Raw genomic sequence first — 23380 nt, 5'->3', positions numbered from 1 at the left:
GGGAGCCCTGTCACCCCATCCTTCCTAATGAAGCGAGGGCGCAGTCAACTCCACCTGAGTGCGAGCAAGAGGGAACTAGAACCCCTTGAACATACAGCACAGGCGGAACCACGTGTGACCTAACACACTGTGGCCCATACCCACACACTCCTGCTACCCTACCAAAGGACGGGAAGCAGGAAAGGCCACAGACCCCAGAACCGCCTGGGAGACAGAACCCCCGGTCATGTCCATGAGGTAAAACCTTACACAGGGGACCATGAAGCTGCAGCACAGATGGCCTCCACCGAGGCCCCACCCAGGAGAGCGGCAGAGGCACCACCCCACAAGTGGAGTGCGCCCTGACGCCCCCAGGGAGATCCTGCCCAGCCAACGTGTAGCAGAGGGCAATGCCCTCGCACAACCAATGGGACAGGCGCTGTTTCGACAGTGCCTTACCGGCACGAGAACCACCGTGACAGACAAAAGCTGAACGGTGACCCTGAGGTCCTGAGTACGGCTGAGGTAATTCCCAAGCACGGACCGGACATGACAGGTGAAGGCCCGCATCTAACTCACTAGCATGAGGAGGAGGACGAAACGCCTGAACCACAATATCCCGGGAGCGGAAGGAACTCCGGATATTCTTAGGCATGAAAGCAGGATTAGGTCGCAGAGTGGCACCGCAATCGGACGAAAGACAGGCACTCTGGACGTACCGAGAGAGCACAAAGCACACCCACGCGTTCAGCGGAGGTGACAGCCAGCAAGAACGCGGTCTTGAACGACAGCTGTTCCAACGGCGCCTGCTCGAGCGGCTCAAACGGGGCCAAGGACAACCGACCGAGGACCAATTAAAGATCCCAAGTCGGAGCCAAGGAGGATAGGAGGATATAGCTGCTGCATATACCCTCACCGTCGAAACCGACAGTCTATCAAGGAGAGACTGGAGGTAACTAAGGACAGCATCCAGGGGGCAGGAGACTGGGTCCCGGCCCCCCGCCTTACACCACACTTGGAACATACGTCATCTGTCCGCGTAAAGCGCGACAGTGGAGGGAGCATACGCATCCCGATCAAGAACCTGCGCCCCTCAACGTACCCGTCCCAACAACTGACCTAACAGATGTATGGGGAAGAATCCCAGGCGGCACGGCATTGGTCCCATACCTGCCTGGCTATGTCCGGACGTAATCCCCACCCGTCAGGATGAGGACCGCCCTGCGACAGTACACCTGTACCCACAGTCACCCTGCCGGGGATGTGGGGAGCCCTCAGGCCGCGCAGATGGAGGACGCCCATAGCCAGCCGCCCGCCGCCCGGTGCAGACAGGGGGAGCGTACTCCTCCCGGTCTGTCGATATACGACACTGACGTCGTAATGTCCATCCTGATCAACACCGTGTGAGGACCAGAAGGACCGCTTTCAATACCAACACATTGAACGTAGCGCAGACCGGGCAGCATGGTTTGCCAGCTGCCCCCTACTGCCTTGGCCCGACGCGTCACCAGCGAGGGAGGCGTCGGTGAAAAACGTGACGTGAGACAGTCGTAACCGTCCTAGGACGGAACACGCTCTGAGAGGGATGCCCATAGCCCTCCAACCGTTGACTGGGAAGAGGAGTACTCTACTTCCAGTCTACAGCAAACCCCAGGCTGGTAGGGACCTGCCTGGTACGAGACCTGACGATCCACCTTGACCGCGAAGGACCAGAACGTCGTCAGGGCAGAATACACTCCGTAACCCCTGACGATGCCGAGGCCCCAGTGCGGCCTCCACGCACTTGGTGAAGATGCGGGGAGCCAGAGAAAAACCGAACGGCAGCCTCTGGTACTCATACGCTAACCCTGCAAAGGAAGCGTAGGTAAGCCCTAGGATGGAAGATCGGAGATGCGCATACGCATCCTACAGGTCTATGGAGGAGAACCAGACCCCCACCTGACAGTGTTCAACAGGTAGGAGACGATCCAAAAAATGCTGATCCTCAAGGCCCCGCCACCAGACACCATTTTTTTGATAGAAAAAACAGCAATTCGAACACAGTTCTAATCGCTGCCAATTCCATACCGTGGCGGTACAGGCTGTAGCAGCCCACCAGCCACTCGCCAGGCCGACCCACCCATGGCGTCGGCCGGGCGGGGCACTGTTTCAATATGTCAAAAGCAAAGGACTGATGTTAACACGGAGCACCATTGGTGGTTGCAAACCGCAACCTCCACTGTGGTGTGCACCATGAAGGGGTTAAATGAATAAAAGAACTAAACCACAAAATACTGTAGAATGAGCAAGCCCATATACACAACGTTAAGGGGAGGCGGACCAGAGCGAAGTAGTCCCGCATTCATTCAAATATTCACAACAGCACACCAGCCCTAGCTTAGCCCATTTACCAAAAAGGGTAAACAAAGCCCCCCCCCCGCATACTCCCCCAATAGACACCGATTGACCGTCAGCATGAAATGGTTGAGAGGAGAGAAAGCTGTAGCATAGACAGACCTTCTCATAGCAGAGTGACAGAACAAAACAGTAGCCCACTACACTACTATAGCCTAGCGTGAGGCGATGTGGGACCCAGATCAACAACCGCCTGCGCACAAACACGCACCATGTTTACAATGTCGGCTGGACCCATAGCCCCACTACCCGACGCCAATGTGGATAGGAACTAGCCAGCTGAGCCATAACCCGCCGTTAAGTCCCATCCTGCAGTAGCATAGCTCTACTGCTACACCGCCGAGCTCACGCATCGGCTCCCAGATGGGTACACCGTTCAACAGACCCCGCCGGAACACAAAGGCAACGTACCTGGCTAGGCTACCTAGCCACGGCCTACCCTGTTGTCAACCCATTTACCCGTAAAAAGGTAAATAGGACTCAGCAAAACCCCCACAACAGCTACCGACTGACCTTCATTGATGAACCGGGCAAGAGGAGGGAGAAGTGACATCTCACGGCGGAGACATTAGAACAGCGTAGCAGTAGTGTTTAGCATGTAGCATTAGTATTAGCATGTAGCTAGCATTAGTTGTTTAACAGCACGCTTGCAGGACCGTTTGGAACCTGTTCACCGCAGTGAACGTTCACCAAACCATCCCCCCCTGGCGCCGATACACAACATGGTTGTGTAACAAACAACCCAGCATTACTAACACTAATACCCGTGCCTGATGACACAGGGCTCACCGTTGTACAAGCTGGCCCGATAGCCAAACCATGTACGCTGCCCCTCGATCTGCTGTTGTCAGATGAGGAAACATCAACATAGGCCCGTCGTGTCGCTGAAACCTGCTTCGAAGATGCCAGGGGCAAACAAACCTCCGGTAAGCTTTCAACATTACGCAATTCCTCCAATCTTTTTCATACTACTAGTTACATAAGGTGCACTGCATCCAATATGATGGAACGAAAATAGAGGAAGGGTGTTTGGTGACCATGGCCATGGTCTTATAGGCTACGCCTCCATAGAGGCGGGACCCGGTCAGGTGTGGGTGTACAAGTTGTTTCGTGGTGGAGTACAGTAGGTACAGGAGATAAGGGGTATCTCAATAGGCTTAAGAGCGGGACGCGATAAGCCAGATACGAAATATAACCATCTGTAGTGTGGTAGTGAAAGGGTTAACCATCTGTATTTTGGCAGTGAAAGGGTTAACCATCTGTAGTGTGGCAGTGACAGGGTTAACCGTCTGTAGCGTGGCAGTGAAATGGTTAACCGTCTGTAGTGTGGCAGTGAAAGGGTTAACCTTCTGTAGTGTGGTAGTGAAAGGGTTAACCGTCTGTAGTGTGGCAGTGAAAGGTTAACCTTCTGTAGTGTGGCAGTGAAAGGGTTAACCGTCTGTAGCGTGGCAGTGAAAGGGTTAACCATCTGTAGTGTGGCAGTGAAAGGGTTAACCGTATGTAGTGTTGCAGTGAAAGAGTTAACCGTCTGTAGTGTGGTAGTGAAAGGGTTAACCTTCTGTAGTGTGGTAGTGAAAGGTTAACCTTCTGTAGTGTGGCAGTGAAAGCGTTAACCGTCTGTAGTGTGGCAGTGAAAGAGTTAACCGTCTGTAGTGTGGCAGTGAAAGGTTAACCTTCTGTAGTGTGGCAGTGAAAGGGTTAACCGTCTGTAGTGGGGCAGTGAAAGGGTTAACCGTCTGTAGTGTGGCAGTGAAAGGGTTAACCTTCTGTAGTTTGGGGCACTCCAGTAGCACACCATTGTGCGCAGAATCGCGAAGGGGCCGTCCCGGGTTCGCTTCCCACACCCGGTGACCATTTGCAGCATGTCTTCCCTACTTCTCCTCCCGTTCTCCCTCTCTCCTCTGTCGGTCATGCGTGGCCAGAAAAAAAAAGCTGTAAAAATGCTAAAAGATAATAATAATAAAAAAAGAAAAAAATAATTCCGTAGTGTGGCAGTGAAAGGGTTAACCTTCTGTAGCGTGGCAGTGAAAGGGTTAAGCTAAGCGACCGCAAACACCTTCCCGAACGTCACATCATGTCTCCGCCCGCCGCTCTGTTTGTCCAGGTCTCCCAGGAGCAGTACGTCCTCGCCTCCTCCCGGTCCCTGCACCTCCCCCCCCGGCCAGGCTGCGGTTCCGGCGGCGACCCGGTGGGCGTGTCCGGCTGGAGGACGCGGTGCCTGTACTTCTTCCTGCTCCTGCTGCTGGTCGTCATGATCGTCAACCTGGCCCTCACCGTCTGGATCATGAAGGTCATGAACTTCACAGTGGTAAGTGCGCCGCTGTCACCTCCTCTGCCACGCACGCGGGCGCGGGGGGGCGGGGGGGGGGGGGGGGCGTGTGCAGTAAGGCTGCCCCCGAAGCCGGTTTTTGGGATTCGAACTTTGTCATGGTTTTTTGAACGAACATTCGAACCTTCTTTTTTAATTAAAAAAATAATAATAATAATTACATTTTTTCTTTTTTACAATATATATATTTTTTTTATATATCCTCAAACTAAATCCTCAATTTAAATAAAGTGGTTAATCTGATTAAATTAGTATTTTTCTTTTTATTAAATCAACTTTCCAGCCCCAGACCCAGCCCAGGGAGAAGCCCCAGCCCAACTAAATCAATTAAATAAACTTTCTTTAATGAATATAACTCATCAGTTTCTTTTAATACTATAATATTAGTGTAGCCTAATCTTTATCTGCACTGTGCAGAAAAACCCCATTGGTTTAAACAGAATTAATAGAAAAAATAAAAAAATAAAAATTCCCAGTTTTTTTATAAAAAAATTTAAATCTGAATGTTGATTTAGAATTCGAATGCCAACGTAACGAACGAAGGTTCGAACGTTCGAGCGTTTGGGCTCAGCCTTAGTGTGCAGTAGGGATGAGTTAGAACGTTTGGGCTCAGCCCTAGTGTGCAGTAGGGATGAGTTAGAGCGTTTGGGCTCAGCCCTAGTGTGCAGTACTGCAGTAGGGATGAGTTAGAACATTTGGGCTCAGCCCTGGTGTGCAGTAGGGATGAGTTAGAGCATTTGGGCTCAGCCCTGGTGTGCAGTAGGGATGAGTTCGAGCGTTTGGGCTCAGCCCTAGTGTGCAGTAGGGATGAGTTAGAACGTTTGGGCTCAGCCCTAGTGTGCAGTAGGGATGAGTTAGAGCGTTTGGGCTCAGCCTTAGTGTGCAGTAGGGATGAGTTAGAGCGTTTGGGCTCAGCCCTAGTGTGCAGTAGGGATGAGTTAGAGCGTTCGGGCTCAGCCCTATTGTGCAGTAGGGATGAGTTAGAACGTTTGGGCTGAGCCCTATTGTGCAGTAGGGATTAGTTAGAATGTTTGGGCTCAGCCCTAGTGTGCAGTAGGGATGAGTTAGAACGTTTGGGCTCAGCCCTAGTGTGCAGTAGGGATGAGTTAGAGCGTTTAGGCTCAGCCCTAGTGTGCAGTAGGGATGAGTTAGAGCGTTTGGGCTCAGCCCTGGTGTGCAGTAGGGACAGTGGCGGCTGGTGAATTTTTCTCCAGGGGGGTCGATACCAAAAATTAACATGTACCGAGGTATCACAATGTCACACTGCACACAAACACGCGTGTGCGCACGGATCGGCGAAACCACACACTGAGTAGCCTACTGTGTGCGTCAGAGCGTCGGTGAAACCACAAGCGTTCGAATATTTAAGTAGGTACAGTTACAGTACAACTATCACCATTGCCATCAATCAATATATGATCACAGTCCATGCAGCCAGGTTTCCAATAGCGCCTACACAAACACTCTCTCTCTCTCTCTCTCTCTCTCTCTCTCTCTCTCTCTCTCTCTCTCTCTCTCTCTCTCTCTCTCTCTCTCTCTCTCCCTCCCTCTCTCCCTCTCTCTCACAGCATCATGTATGTCATGTGGAATCCCAAGCACTACACAAATTAGAAGAAACTGCATAGGATCAGACCTAGTATACAGTATATACCAAAAATAACTTCAGTATGAGTACAGCATATTTTGCATATTGTTAAAAGAGCCAAGGCTGGCTTGCATAGATTAAACATATGACTTACCATCAGAAGAGTTGAAGGGGGCGAGACATTCAGCTGTCCACAAGCCTTAATCCACTTTAAAAAAAATAATAATAATAATAAGTGTTTCATATCCTTTACTCCAGTAACAGTCCATGGGCATGTTGTATCAGTCCCTGTCGTTTTAAAAAGCAGGCATGGAAAGCAAAATAAAGCATTGCTTTCACTACATGCAGTTAGCCAAGACTTCTTACCAAACCAGCTTCTGGAAAACGACCGAATATATTGCCTTCCTCTGTCTGTGGCTGGTTGCTGAATGCTGATCTCAGGTTGATCAGGTCCAAGTTCTTTCAATCTGAGTTTTTCTTGCAGTGTCCGTCTTTCAAATGGTGTTGCTTTGATGGATTTAACAGAATGATCCATGGTAGCTAACTATAAATCGAAAATTAAAATACTCCTTGAAACCGAAACCAGGCAAGTCTTTTCTCTATGTCAACTGGTGACGAGTGAACACACAGAGGTGGAGCACAGAGTGCGTGACTGCTTGCTTGGAGCGCCAGAAACCGCGCCCCCCCCCCCCCCCCCCCAGATCATATTTATGACCATTGATAGGCTAAAATGTATTTACTAGATTCATTACATTGGCCGCTTGCGCGCAGTGACGTCTACTCACTGCGTTTTGTCTAGCACCCCGGATTCGGAGGTAGTTTCTAATAGACTGACGTCAATCACAAACGAAGGGGAGGAGATTAGAATAGCATGCAAAAAACAATGATTTATACTTGCTAGATTAACGTTATTGTGCATTTTAATAGTAATTAGTATTCATTTTAAACATGTTTAGTTAATTTTTAGGGCTTCAAGCGTTCAAAATATCTAAAATAAAAAAAACACAAGTTCTTCTTCTCCTACTCTCTCATTGCTCTCAACCAGGGGGGGCAGCGCCCCAGCGCCCCCTATGGGCGGCCACCACTGAGTAGGGATGAATTAGAGCAGTGCTTCTCAAACTTTTTCTGTCAGGCCCCCCTTTGGCGGACCAAAATATTTTGGGCCCCCCCCCCCTCGCCACAACAAAATAGTCATGAAATGGGCCATGTTTAAATGTATTGAAATAACACCAATATCGTGACCTTTCAAATTTACAACACCTTTCCTCGCGAGAGCCACCTTGCCTCGCTGTGAAACAGCACTGCAGAATGGTCAGCTCCCATCTCCTCACACAGCGCAGAGAACAGGCGCGCTTTCAGGGGTCAGGTTTTGATGAAATTTACCACGTTTATAACTTCTGTCAAAACCTCATTCAGCTCAGGGCTAAGCTGTCTTGACGCTGGCGCCTCTCTGTGAATTTACAGTGCGTCCATTGCGCGTTTGGCGAGACCCCCTTGATGAGCGCCTGTAGCCCCCTCCTTTTCCCTGCCATGGCCTGCGCACCGTCAGAGCAAAAGCCCACACAGTTCTCCCATTTCAGTCCATGTTCTGTCAGGTAACTGTCAGTAGCTGTCGCTCTGTTTTTGACATATTTGCAAAACAGCAGATCTTCACTCAGTGACTGGGAATTTAGAAAGCAAACATAGGAAATAAGCAAACAGTCTTTATTGCTGTCAGTCTTTGACAAGGCAACACGCATGTCATCCTCAAGGCTCAACTTGGCCACTTGGCAACACCTTAACTGCTGCATCATGAGATACTTGGTACTCAGCACCACACTCTGAAACTAGCTCTCCAGGTGGTATCAGATGAGATTTCAATGAGTTCTTCCTAGAGTTTGGATGGAGATGTGTCAGGAAGCTTTGTCTCAATGTTGTCTGTAAAGTTTTTTTTTATCCAGCGTAACTTGGTAATCCTTTTCTGTGTTTTATTAAATAATGATTTTCAGATTTTGAGAAATGGTCAAACTTATCCAAATATGGTATTTTCATGGAGAACAGTGCAGCTGCAACAGATAGCACTTTAGTGATAATTTTCTGTAATCCAATTTTTTTTTTTTTTTTTTTTTTTTTTTAGGTCCCCCCTGTCATGCCTCGGCGCCCCCCCACACTTTGAGAAACACTGAGTTAGAGCATTTGGGCTCAGCCCTGGTGTGCAGTAGGGATGAGTTAGGGATAAGTTAGAATTTTCTAATAGTCGTGCCAGTCTCCTGATTTTCATGTCAGTCCAAAAATATATCTATAAATATTTTTTTTATTTTAAGTTTTTTACATTTTTTTACGTGAAGCAAACCATTCTTATTTAATAAATTTGTATATATTTAGAGGCAGCCTAATTTCCATAGCCTAATTGATCTAAAAGATGCACATGCTACTGTTTCTGTTTGTTTATTAAAACCGGTTGACCAATGCAATGCTGGTATTATAGGTGTAACGGATGTTCTCTGTGTGTAGGCCTGCCTAACACACGTGGCTCCTGCGTTGTGTTCTTTGTGTGAGAGGCTTAGGGATGAGTCGGCACACATGGACACTGTTCAATCATTTATTTGATGGTCTTCAATGGAGGCCACCTGTGTAAAACGAATGGCGAATACACAAAAAGGAAGCAGCGTCAACACATGTGTGCTCTCAATACGTCTCCACGTTGAGTTCGTGTCGTAAACTTTCCATAAACAATATATTGCACAATAAACATATCAAGGCACATACCTGTGTAAAACGAATGGCGAATACACAAAAAGGAAGCAGCGTCAACACATGTGTGCTCTCAATACGTCTGTGGACAGAGAACACTAGTTAACTACATTGCCAAGACCTTCAACTGTGCATACCATATAACCACACCGTTCGTCACAACTAGCAAGTAATTATTATCGACATTCAATTCTTATATAAAATATATACAACAGTATGAAACACAATAGTGCGGCGCGCCACAGTGATACACGTACCTCCACGTTGAGTTCGTGTCGTAAACTGAACTCAAACCGGAAGGTTGCGCCTGACACGCGCGAATATCTGACCCGGAAGTGCTACACTCTCAAACGTGAACTTCCCAAGTTACATTCAAATAAAAGTGCCTTTGGTATAAAGAAATAATAAACAATTGTAAACATTAAACATTTGTAAACAGGATTTAATAACATCTCAATCCTTAATAAAATAATAAACAATAGTAACCCTTGGAGACATTTATAAACAGGATTTGGTGACATTTCAAACCCCAATAATAATAAACAATGTCCAATTGACCTGGTTACATTCACCCCTCCTGAAATTTCACCAACATCCTGTGTCAGCAGAGCAAGGGGGACGTACAAAGAGAAAAAAATATATAGGTAGTCTACCACTAACCTAGACCTGGCACCAGAGAAAAAGGACCTAGTCCCCCATTCGACTCAAAAGTCACCCCCAAAAGAGGTTCAGAGAATAAAAAAAATTGATCAGATCTCAAAATTCCCCTAGATCAATATGACGCCTGATACGCCACACAACTCATGGCCCTCAAAGCTGTCTGATAGACACCTACTCAACCCAGCAATACAAAAGAAAAAGAAAAAACTCGCTTTGGTGAACCCTAACCTCCACCTCAACTCAACCAGTCACCCCTCTCAGAAATGGCATCTGAACCATAGATTCTATCAACCTGTTCACTGATCTCACTACTCTCCCTGTACGTGTCCTAACCCGACCATCATTCCCTACGTGAGGGTGTAAATCAGTGGGAACCGCAACACCCATGTCAGGTGAGTGCGAAACCCCTGCACCTGAATCAGTGTGCGCTGTGACAACTATGTCAGGTGAGTGAGAAGCATCTGCCTCTGAATCGGTGTGAGCTATGACAACTATGTCAGGTGAGTGAGAAACCTCTGCCTCTGAATCGGTGTGAGCTATGACAACTATGTCAGGTGAGTGAGAAACCCCTATGTGCTGTGCCTGTGTGTCAGGTGTACATTGAGCAATGGCCCCTGCAGGACTGGCCACTGGGCTAACCTGATCTATCCCATCTGTGACAGCCAACACAGAATCAAAAGAGTCTGTAAGTGACGAGACCACAGGCCCCTCTACCTCCACAGAGTCGGTCAGGTCATGTGCAACACCGCCCTCAGACCAAACTCCAGATACAGGATCCATACCGTCACTACTATCACAGTCCCCCTCATCGGACTCTCCGTCATCAAACGCCTGACCAATCTCACTGGCGTCCTCCCCCTGCTCCAGCTCAGGAAATGGCAAGAAGTTGACCTCCAGCAAACGGTTCCTGTGCACTACCCTTGTGCGCCCCCCTACATCCTGAATCCTATAGACATGGATACTGGGATTGACACCAACAACTGTATACACTCCATCCTCCCATTTGTCGGCCAACTTCCGTTTTCCCCGCTCTCCCTGATTTGCTACCAGAACCCGATCCCCCACAGACAGGTGTGTACCCTTGACACGCTTGTTGTACTGTCGGGTTTGGTGCTGTTGCTCAACAGTGGAGTGCTTCTGAGCGATCTCCATGGCACTCTTCAGACACGAAAGCAGGGAGCCAGCATAGGAATCGTAATCTACAACTCCAGGGTCATTCAGGACCTGCCTGAACATGACATCCACTGGTAGTCTAGGGACGCGGCCAAACATCAAAAAGAAAGGCGCGTAACCCGTAGTCTCATGAACAGTGGCATTGTACGCAAACGTGAGTGTCTGGACCTGCTGCGGCCACTGTTGCTTCTTCCGAAGCGGGAGAGAGCGGAGCATGTTCCCCAGAGTGCGGTTAAAGCGTTCTGTCCCACCGTTACCCATGGGGTGATAGGCCGTTGTGTGGGATTTGGCCACTCCCGCCAACCTGAGGAGCTCAGCAATCAATTTGCTCTCAAAATTGGCACCTTGATCTGCGTGTATTCTCTCAGGGAACCCGTACACACAAAACACGTTGTCCCAGAGCTTTCTGGCAACTTGTTTCGCCGTCTGATTAGCGCATGGGAACGCGTGCGCCAACTTGGTGAAATGGTCAGTCACCACCAACACGTCCACTGACCGCTGATTGCTGTCCTCAGCGGACCAGAAATCCATACATACTAACTGCATCGGCGCGGAGCTCTTGATACTTTCAAGGGGCGCACGAGCAGCAGGCTCCGGGGACTTCCCATACACACATCTTTGACAACACTTGACATATGCTCTGACATCCCTCTCCATATCTGGCCAATAAAAACGTTGCCTGGCAAGAGAAAGAGTGCGATCCTGGCCCTGATGACCCGCCAGATCATGGATGCCAGACAATGCCTTGTCCTTCAGACTCAGCGGCAACACGTACTGAGTTCTCCTCTGCTTGGACACTTGGTCCCTCGTCACACGGTACAGGACACCATCACGGACCTCCAGCTTGTCCCACTGTTTCAACAGTCTGAGAACCCTCTGGTCAGCGCCGTGCCTCTCCCGTCTAGATGGTCGCTTTCGAACAGCGACAAAGGGTAGCACCCTAGAGATGCATGTGTCCCGTTCCTGACTCAACCGGAGCTCCTCAACTGAAAACATCGGTAAAACATCTTGACCCTCAGACAGATGTTGGATGTTCTGAACCAAACCCAGCGCTCTGGACTCAGCAGCACCAATCCAATCACATTTAGACTGACAGAGGGCTCTGATCTCCTCTGTCCCACAATCCATCCCGAGTAGTGAGCTACTCACCGTCTGGGACAGACCACTGTACCTAAAAACATCTTGCACAGAGTCCCCCTCAACTGCCCCCGCTTCCTGCACAAGAGCCGGGTACGGCTCCCTCAATAACCTCTGACTAACATGCTTAGCGAACGGGTCACGACTCAAAGCGTCCGCCACCACATTCTTCTTCCCTGGCAGGTGTCTGAGGTCAAAGTCAAAAGCCGCAAGTTTAGACACCCAGCGAATCTCACATGCGTCGAGCTTTGGCTTCGTAAGCAGATAAGTCAACGGGTTATTGTCCGTCCAAACTGTGAATCTCTGACCCTTCAGCCAATGGCTGAATTTCTCGCATATGCTCCATTTCAAGGCCATGAACTCCAGTCTATACGCTGGATACTTACGCTGTGAAGCACTGAGGGTCTTGCTTGCAAAAGCGACAGGCCTGGCCTTAGACTCACCTCGAGGTACCTGCGACAGCACAGCGCCAAGTCCGTCCAACGACGCATCAACTGAGAGGACAAAAGGCTCCTCAAAATCTGGGTGGGCGAGCACGACACACTCCAGTAGCATTGATTTCAGCCTGTCGAAAGCTTCCCCACAAACCGATGTCCAGTCGGCAGGGGTGAGCCTACGAAAGCTGCCAGGTGGTTTCTTGTCCTTAGGGGACCTCCCCTTCCTCTTCTGTCCAGCCGTAAGGGCGAACAATGGCTTCGCAACAGCAGAGCAGTTTGGGAGGAAATGCTGGTAATAGAATACCATCCCAAGAAACGACCTGATCCTACGGACAGAGGGTGTGCACCCATCAACTTCCATGAGATCTTGTACTGTCATGTTGGAGATAACCTCCACCTTGGAGGGATCAACAGACACGCCCCCACCACCGACCACATGGCCCAAGAACCTAACCTCCTGCTGCAGAAGGTGACACTTCTTGGGAGCCAGTTTCAAGTTGTTCTCCCTCAACCTCTGAAACACGGTATGGAGCCTAGACAGGGCCTCATCTTCTGACGGCGCGAAGACCAGGAGATCATCAAGGTAACACAACAGTTTTGTGAAGTTCATGTCCCCAAAGATTCCAGTCATCATTCTCATAAAGGCTGCAGGGCTATTACATAGACCCTGTGGCATGCGATTGTACTCATGCAACCCGAGGGGGGTTGTGAAAGCCGTGTACTTCTTGTCATCCTCATGCATTGGGATGTTAAAGAAGCCAGAGGTGAGATCCATCGTACTAAAGAGGCAATTGCCCCCAAGCGCGGCAAGACAATCAGACTGGTGTGGCAGGGGGTGAGCGTCCTTCAAGGTGCGCGCATTCAGCCATCTGAAATCAGTGCAGATCCGAACCCCCCCGTCCTTTTTCCAGACCATTACAAGAGGTGAAGCGTACTCACTCGAGGACTTCCTGATAATCCCCTTTTCCTCCATATCAGTGAGAACTTGTCTCAGCTTCTGATAGTGAGCCGGGGGGACCCTCCTGTAGGGCAATCGAAAGGGGCGCTCATCCACAAGACGGATGCGATGAGTGTATCCCTTGACCTCACCACAGTCTAACGAGTCCTTGGAAAAGATGTCGCTATATTCAATTATCAACTGCTCAAGCTGAGACCTGCAGGCTCCACTGACCTGGCAAGAACTGATGTCAATGTCACCGAGCCCGAGCTCTGACAAACTCCTAGCCGGCGGGACCGAAGGACCGGCACAACCAGGGGCGTCAGGCTCTCGCCTTTCCGAAACTGCCTGCAGTCCCTGAAAAGCATCTAAGTCCTCAATCGCCAAACACACTGAAACATCAGCCAACTTGCAATTCCTTTTCAGTGTGATAGGTTTGTCAGACGGATTGACAACAGTCATGGGCACCCACCTATCTCCCCAGAGTGGTGTAACGAGCCGACCCACAAGAACGCCTCGTGGCATAGCCTTGGAGTCTGTTGGCTCCACGATTACAGTGCTCCCAGGTGACATAGGCACCTTAGCGGGGAGTCTGCCCCAGACTAAGTGCTCGTGTCTCGGTAGGAGCGTCACGGCCTGGGTGAGCTTCACAGTACCAATTTTCTCGGGAACCGTACCGCCCCTCCAGCGCTCCACATTAGTAAACATGGACAGAAACTGCTCCACTTCCGGACTTGACTGAGGCTCTGGTCTCGATGCGAGATCCCAGTACTCACTACCACCCTTCAGGACGTGGGTAACATGTTTAAGGACATTCGTGCCAACTATCAGGTCATCATGTTGACCGGGCACGACCAACGTGGGTACAGTAAAGGAGACCCCATAAAGCTGCATGCCTAAATCATAAAACCCATCAGGCCTCGTCTCCAGACCACCACAGCCAATCAAAACAATATTTTCTTCAGGCTGCTGCTTCCCAGGTAAAACACCCCCAGAGCGGAGCTTCTCCACTGCATATTCACTGATACTGCACGACATAGAGCCAGTATCCAACATGCCTCTAAGCTGAACACTCTGGTTGACAAGGACTGAAGCATAAAACAGGTCACTGAAAGCTTGAATCTTTTGAGTTGCTTGAATGATCGTACGAGAACCCTTAGGTGCTTTGGCACACTTGTCTTCATACAAGTGAGCAAGATCAGAGACATCAGTGAGGGATTCATCCATACCACCCACACCACCCCTCTCTAGGTGTGAGTTTAGTCGTTTAAAGGACGAGACTGACCACCAGTGCTGTCACCGGGCGGAGTCTGCCGCTGGTTGTGCTGCTGAGGACAATCCCTCTTCCAATGACCAGGAGACAAACATGCTAGACACCTGTTCTCCCCTCTGCAGTGGAAAAGAGTGGAATGGTCAGGAGAGTTACAAACTCTGCACAACCGGCGCTGTGTGTCAGGCACCCGAGCTGTGGCGCTGGCTGGCACCTGAGTCTGCACTGTAACTAGGCGGTCTAACAAACCCACTAGACTCCTCATGTAGTCATGGCCACCTCCGGAACCATCTGTGGGTGCTGGGGACGGTGCCGGAAACACCGAGGCTGTTGCACTCAATACTGGTGCGTCACTGACTATAGGCACATGACACTGGGAACGAACCCTGCGCTCTACCGTACCTAATTCAAACTGTCCACCTGCAGCAGTTCGAGACTTCCTGTCCTGCATGTGCTCATCGAGTCTCTCCTGGATCTCGCAAGCAGACCATTGCCCAGCAGACTTGAATTTAAAAACATTAGCCAATGACTGATCAGGGCAGTGTTTGATAAACATCATGCTGACCTCGTGACTCGGGTCCTCGATACTACGGCCTTGCCTCCTCAAACACTCATCAGCTACTTCTACTGTCCTATTTAACCTGATCCAAAACTCCATAGCATCTTCACCAGGCTTTGGTAGTGTACTATAAAAGTCCGCCAGGGGCATGCTCGAGTATGAGAGTTCACTAAAATGTTGTTTTAGTATGTCAAAAATCATGTGAGGGTTCCTTGTGTGGTCAATAGACTTGTTGTTACGCAACTTTATCCTTACCACATCCCCTGCTTTACCCATGAGCTTAGATAGAATCTCCTGTGATTGCTCACCAACTGGAGTGTCTCGTTTCCTCATGTATGAGGTAACCAAATTCTCCCACTCATAAACAGTGAATTTGTCTGAATTATCACCCCTGAATATAGGGGGCTCTCTGGCGTCTGAGTGCACGACTATTCGGTGTGGCACTGTCACCTCTGAGGGGCGCTCAATAGACCTAATGGTGTCTGTGCTCCTGCTAAACTGCAGCTTAGCTGTGATGGACTCGCCAATCTTTTCTGCCAGCTGTGTGATGAGCGCACTTAACTCTGGCTGTTCACCTGCTAGTCGCTCACTAACTGGTGATTGACTTGGCCCGGCACGGTCCACACAATCAACTGGTGGTAGACTTGGCCTGGCACGATTCACGTACCTCGTGGAGGTAAGCTGTGGAGTTTCAAATGTTACTGGATCTGGTCCTGTTGCTTCCGTCTCTGAGAGCCGGTTGTAAAATCCCCCCCCCCATCCAAGTCCATCTCTACTACCACATCTGTATTCCCACCTTCTGCCATTGTCCTACTTTCACCCTTAGGTGCTTTGGCTTAACAGAAAAAAAAATTAAATAACCTGTTCAGCTTCTAATTACTGTAGTAGAAAAAAAATTAAAATTAAATAAAAAAATTAATAGGAATGAAATTACATAAGAGATTAACCAATTAAATGAATACCTAAATGTCTTTTACACATTCACTGGCATCCTCATCTTCTTGTCTTTTTTTCTTCTTCACAAGTTCATTGTCCTCTTTAATTGTCTTTATTCACAATTTACAAAACAGTGGCCTGTGGCTGTGACATACCTTCACTGTATTGAAGCCAAGTAGGGTGAAGTTCTTTCCACCGGCCACTAGATGGCAGCGTCTCACCAATGATGAGGGCTGTGTTGACTGTGAGGACACCTGTGTGAAGAGTTTATCACCCGCCACTAGAGGGCAGCGTCTCACCAATGATGAGGGCAGGTTGACTTTGGAACTGCAGCTTCCCTGGCGAACGATCCTGGCGAAGGTTCTTTATCCGGGTCGAACGGTACCACTGTAACGGATGTTCTCTGTGTGTAGGCCTGCCTAACACACGTGGCTCCTGCGTTGTGTTCTTTGTGTGAGAGGCTTAGGGATGAGTCGGCACACATGGACACTGTTCAATCATTTATTTGATGGTCTTCAATGGAGGCCACCTGTGTAAAACGAATGGCGAATACACAAAAAGGAAGCAGCGTCAACACATGTGTGCTCTCAATACGTCTCCACGTTGAGTTCGTGTCGTAAACTTTCCATAAACAATATATTGCACAATAAACATATCAAGGCACATACCTGTGTAAAACGAATGGCGAATACACAAAAAGGAAGCAGCGTCAACACATGTGTGCTCTCAATACGTCTGTGGACAGAGAACACTAGTTAACTACATTGCCAAGACCTTCAACTGTGCATACCATATAACCACACCGTTCGTCACAACTAGCAAGTAATTATTATCGACATTCAATTCTTATACAAAATATATACAACAGTATGAAACACAATAGTGCGGCGCGCCACAGTGATACACGTACCTCCACGTTGAGTTCGTGTCGTAAACTGAACTCAAACCGGAAGGTTGCGCCTGACACGCGCGAATATCTGACCCGGAAGTGCTACACTCTCGAACGTGAACTTCCCAAGTTACATTCAAATAAAAGTGCCTTTGGTATAAAGAAATAATAAACAATTGTAAACATTAAACATTTGTAAACAGGATTTAATAACATCTCAATCCTTAATAAAATAATAAACAATAGTAACCCTTGGAGACATTTATAAACAGGATTTGGTGACATTTCAAACCCCAATAATAATAAACAATGTCCAATTGACCTGGTTACATAGGCTACGATGGTGAATGGTGTCATTTTGGTTTATTGTCAGTCAGCTGAGCTGATCAACGTTCTGAAGGATTATCTGAAGAAGTGCCTATTTATGTGCAATACCCTTTTGATTTTAATGATCCATTCTATTAAAAAAGAATTTTCGAATATTCGGTCTTAAGAACAGTAGACTATTCTCAAAAGTTTTTGGTCTGTCATGCACGCATCCCTAGTGTGCACTGGTGAGTACGCTGCCACCACCTCTGCCATGTATGCGGGCGCGCGGGGGGGGGGGGTGTCTGGAATCTAATCGCGGACATTGCCGGAGAGAGGTGGCCGTCCGAGAGATAGAATACTGGTTTCTGAAAGATAACTTACACGTGATGTGTTTTTGAGGACTTTAGTGAAGGCCCACAGCTGTATATCTTTGGCTGTATATTTTAGAATGTATATACATATTTTAGAATGTATATCCCTGACTGTATTGGCCTGTGAACTGGCTTCATGCTATAATGTGATGCGTTCCCATGACTCCTTGTTGTGAAAGGGGAACAATGATCAATTCCAATATGTTTTTTTTGCCCAGAAAAATGCATTCAATATGTTTGAACATGAGCTACTCTCTCTCCCAAAGCCGGAAACCAGAGAAGTATCACAACCTATCACACCACAGAGACCAGCGTCATCTTTATAACATCATATACTCAGAACATTCTCCTGGGTGTCTCGGTCGCTTTCACACAGGGGCTGTTTGGTCCGGACTTTCGGACCAGAATTCGATAGTCCGGTTTTTCGGGTCTGTGTGAATGCGCGTCGAACTCGGTCCGCGGACCAAGCAGGCGAACTCTAGTCCGCCTGAAAACGTAGGTCTCGGTTCGGCTTCAGCGGACCAAACGCGAACCAAATATAGGAAGTGATTATTATTACCACTGCTTGCAGCACTCACTGCAAAACAAGCACACTGCATCTAATCTCTCTATCTATCTCTCTATCTATCTATCTATCTATCTATCTATCTATCTATCTATCTATCTATCTATCTATCTATCTATCTATCTATCTATCTATCTATCTATCTATCTATCTATCTATCTATCTATCTATCTATCTATCTATGAAGTGGATTCCCAGGCTGTTTCGGTTCTGCTCTGCTTCAGAACCTGTTGGCTAGTACTTGGCGTTGTGTCTCAATACTTTAAAGCTGGGAATCACTTCTCTTCAAACTGACTGAGCAGGCCGAAAGGCAGAAGGAATTAAGGAGGAAAGATAGTTTAACAGTTGTTTAATCAAAGTTTAAGAATGTATACAACTTACAATAAGAAGATGCTATGGTTGTTGATCACAAACACTATGCCGTAAGATGATAACAACCAGACTAATATTACAGTATGAAGATAAATTGTTGCTGGTCTTTGTTGTCCTGGCTGACAAAACAAAGCAGTCTGTTTTCAGTATAAAGCTGGTCTTTGTTGTCCTGGCTGACAAAACAAAGCAGTCTGTTTTCAGTATAAAGATGGTCTTTGTTGTCCTGGCTGACAAAACAAAGCAGTCTGTTTTCCCTCCAAAAAGTCCTTTTGTTCTCGTTCTGCCTTGGCCTCCTTGGTGTTGATGGTGGAGATGGTGAGAGAGGTCTTGTCCTTGTGGGTTGGGTTGGTTCAGAGTGTTCTTCTGTTTGTTTCTTTCCGTCTCTCTCCCCACATCACACACCCATCTTATAGCCCAAGGCCGTGTCTCGGAGTTGATGACATCATCACATTAGTTCCTCCAATCACAGGACTGCTTAAGCTGGCATTTGAAAATAGGGGTTTGGCTTATAGGCCAAACCCTCACATTACTAACAGAGAATATTTTCCCTATAAAATTACTTAAACATTACCTGACTTGTTAATACTTTGATGAATCAAAGTTTATATTGATTACCTAAACACAGATATATTTCTTTATTACTAAGTCTGTTTGACTTTCAGAACATATATCTAACAAATCTAATCTTTCTGTTAGCTTAATAGAATACATTTTAATACCATATAGAACATTGCTTAACAGATTGCAGAATGTGTAACAATCAATTAATCATACTGAACATTAATTGAAAATAGCACAGACACATTAACTAATTGTAGACATTTTAGTATGACCAAACACTAATTATATTTTAACTTACTTATTCAAATTACTATTTTAACAATATACCAGGAAATAGTTAGTTTGGAGATCTCCTGTGTGTGTGTGTGTGTGTGTGTGTGAATGTGTATGTGTGTGTGTGAATGTGTGTGTGTGTGTGTGTGTGTGTGTGTGAGTGTGTGTGTGTGTGTGGATGTGTATTCGAAAATGTGTGTGTGTGAGTATGTGTGTGTCTCTGTGTGTGTCCCCAGGCCGTAAGCAGATAACACTTCATGGGCGCTTTGATCACTGTGTGTGTGTGTGGATGTGTATGTGTGTGTGTGAGTATGTGAGTGTCTGTGTGTGTGTGTGTGTGGATGTGTATGTGAAAATGTGTGTGTGTGAGTGTCTGTGTGTGTGACAGGATACTCCAGCGAGATAACATGTCTACATGACCTTTTGTCTTTGTTTGATCTTTACAGAGCCCATTGTCCCCGGCCATAGCAGATGGTCCTTGGGTTGCGGTCATAGATAGAATCTTTTGACCACTCAGTTCATGTGTAAATCGACCTGTGTGGCCTACAATGGCAATCACTTCTATGTAACCACACACACATTCATATTTCTTATTGTTTTGAGGCCTAAATATTTCCACACATTAGTTAATCATGAGTCTATGTTTGGGAATTTACTACAGTTCCCCACTCGGATAGTTTACCTATCCTTAATATGTCAAACATAGATATCAATCTCTACACACTACTATCTAGATAACACTTAAGACATTTTAAATCATATTAGGATAACATATATATGGTTTTGCCACACTCAGATCCTAAAATTCAAATTAGCCATTTCAGTTTTTGTGATCATGTGCACGGTTCTTTAATAACTTGTTCTCGTACCAAGATCAATGGAGCATTTGAGGAGGGGGGGGGTCCATGTTTTCTAGATTTGACCCTGCCTCCTCTTTATTGCTCAGAGCTGGTGCAATATCACGACTGCTGGGTGCAACTCAGAAAGCAAATTGCCTTTCTAATACACCCCATCTTCTGTCAAGCACATCTTGACTCGTGGAGATCCTCTCTTAGGGGGTAGAGCCCCCTGCTGTAGTATCTTCTATTCTTCACAGCGATGGGGAGGTCGTTGCTGGCTGCTCGACCCCTTCGCTGGTTGACCCTCGGATCAGTGGAAGAGGTTTGTGTCTCCTCCCCTCCGCCTGGTCGTCGATAGGGGCGATAGCAGCTCCCCCCCTTCGCTTGTTGACCCCCTGGTCAATAGTTGAGGCCTTGCTTCTGTTGACAGCCGGAGTCGTTGCTGAGGCCTAGCCGCCTGTCTGCTCGTTGGTTGTCTGTCGTTTCCCTCTGAAGCCTCAAGACTCGGTCACTGCGTTGGCCAAGACTCTCCCGACCCGAGATGTAGGCGTCTCCTGGTTCTCCGCAGTGTTGTGGTTCCCCATGGAGCCGCTGGGTGGACACTAGCCAGTGTCCTCTCCCATCCGTATCCTGCAGTGAATACATCGCTTCGGGGGACAGTGGGGATCACTTCTACCACAACAATTGATTGAGAATCCATAATTTTCCATCCCTCAGACTCTCTTTACTGGTCTGAGCTTTTGACAACTTTCTTTTCCAAATCATTTATCTATATATTTCATGGCTTCTAGATCATTAAATTTCAAAATTCTGAAAAATTCACATGGCTCTCATTTTATTATGCTGTCAAAACAGTATACTCTCCACCTCTCGATGTGAAATACACATGAAAACATCGTTACCGTCTTCCTCTGGTTTCGGACAGCTGCATCCCGGACCGGACAGCACTGACATCCATTTTCCCAGTAACCTGTGTGTATGGCAACAATCACAGTCCGTCTTAAACACACATCTTTCACATCACAAGCCAATCATCAATTGCACATGTTCACACCCTACACAAGACTAATTTGGCCAATAGCGACCAAATCTATTGAGCTTCATTAATGTACAGAGAATCATGCTCCCCAACACTATTACCAACCACGACACACCCCCAGCCCCTAAAACTGGGTATTCAAATGGGCGGAGAACAAAAATCCATAACTAGCTCATGTTCCTTCACTTTGTTCCCAGTCCATTTTACAGACATATACTACCCCGTCCTGATGTGTCGAGATCACTCCCAGCTTGCCAGGTATCCTAAGAAAAAACACACAGAAAGAAAGAAAACAGAAAACAAAACACAAAGATAACGCTGCCAAATCAATAAATGAAAAAATAAACCAAACTTATGAGCTTTCTAGCTCATTTTTAACTAAGACACAAAAAGGGAAATCAAATGAATAAACAAAATGTACGCTCCCGGCCTAAGTCAGGAATTGCTCATATCACACTAGAAAAGAGAAGTAAAAATAAAAGTAAACAAACACCTATCCTATTGCTCATAACTGTTAATATGCTTCTATCAATACTATAAAATACTAGAAACAACTATGAGTCTTTTCAATTTCTTAATCATGCAGTCCACCTCTTGATCAATCCGAATGTTGACCGAGCATGGATAATTTACTGATCACTAGCTGCCGCAGTGTCACATCATCACACTGTCTAATATCGATTAACTGTTTAACATAATTTGACCTCTTGTTAGTCTGATTAGTTCATGCATTTTGTCAGCCACCCATACATTCGTTTTTAGTAACTTTCATTCATAATCTAATCACCTAACACCTCTATTTACTTTTTATTCTAATCTAATTAGGAGCATGTTTTATCATTCAATATATCCCACCTCTACCCTAGTCAGTTGCATATATTTTTATTCTGCCGGTGGCCTCTGCAGACATGACCTTTGAAAATGACCTTTCACTCCACAGCCCCAACAACACTGGCGGTCTCCCCCGGGTTGTGGGACCCGGTGGGTCAGTTGCCTGTGACCGGATGACCCTGGGGTCATCGGGCCCAGAACACGTCCTGGTGGTGTGCCATCATCGCCATGGTTCCCTGGAGCCTGTTCGGAGGAGAAAGCCACGTACCTATTTGGTCCAGTCACAGTTCCTTGAGAGGGGCCCGTGGTTGGGAGGGGCCCGCCACCTGTTCCTGTACAAACACGCTCTGTTGTGGATAGATGGGCCTGCTCTGCACAGTTCCGGGAAATGTGTCCGAGGGTCCCACACGTCCAACAGTGCACCTGCCGCACACGGTAGCCAATCGGATTCCTGCCTTTGCCTACACCTTTTCCTCGTGGTTGCCACCTCGTGGGTGGTCCTATTGGGGTTAGTTGTTGTCCCGGCACGGGACCCCCTTGTGGCCCCAACTGGGCCTGTCTCTGGCCATCTGGTTCTCCAGAGGGAGAGGGAGAGAGGCGATTGGAACCCGTCTCCCCTCCGGGCTGTGTGGGCTGGAGTAGGCCTTGGAGATAGTCCACTACCCGTCTAGCCTCGGCTAGGTGATCTTCGAGAGGGAGGCACGTCTGTAACTGGCAGTCATCTGCAACGGACACTTCAGCGTGGAATACAGCTGTCTCTGGGTCGCTTGCTGCAACGACTCCCTGTGGCGGAGTAAAAGACATTATTTCCAGTCCCTCCGTCTCACTGGACACTAGAGGGGAGTCGATCAAATTCCAGTCAATCAAGTCAACGTCCAATTCGGTCAATGTAATGTCTGCAGAGGTTATCGGCATTATCTTGATTTGGGTACGCATTCTACACCGGCCTCCTTTAACTACAAGGTTCTGTAATGGCCTGAATATCTTTGGCCATCTTTTCGTCACTTTTATTGTGACATCTCCAGTCGTTGAAATAGACAGATTGTCCACCCTTTCTATGGTCAGTGCATCTAACCCTCCGGTTGCTCCTATCTGTGTATTTTCCATTCTCACCTTTCCTTCAATCACTCGTAACGTCACCGTTTGGAAAGCAAGTTTCTCTGTATTCAAACTATTTTTACCAAACTTGAGTTAATTTCACT

General features: G+C 47.5%; 1 protein-coding gene across 1 annotated transcript in view; it reads left to right on the top strand.

Moving 5' to 3' along the window:
* Positions 1–4447: 4447 nt before the first annotated feature.
* Positions 4448–23380, top strand: part of LOC311226705 (zeta-sarcoglycan-like) — a gene marked incomplete at both ends in the record, with an annotated part of 330059 nt that continues 311126 nt past the window's right edge. The window contains one exon of the mRNA XM_084312117.1: positions 4448–4681. Coding sequence (XP_084168243.1) covers positions 4448–4681 — 234 coding nt within the window. The remainder of the gene's footprint in view (positions 4682–23380) is intronic.

This window comes from Notolepis coatsorum (genome assembly GCF_963971535.1).
Source record: "Notolepis coatsorum genome assembly, chromosome: 4".
Lineage (NCBI taxonomy): Eukaryota > Metazoa > Chordata > Actinopteri > Aulopiformes > Paralepididae > Notolepis > Notolepis coatsorum.
This window is presented reverse-complemented; position numbering and strand designations above follow the sequence as displayed.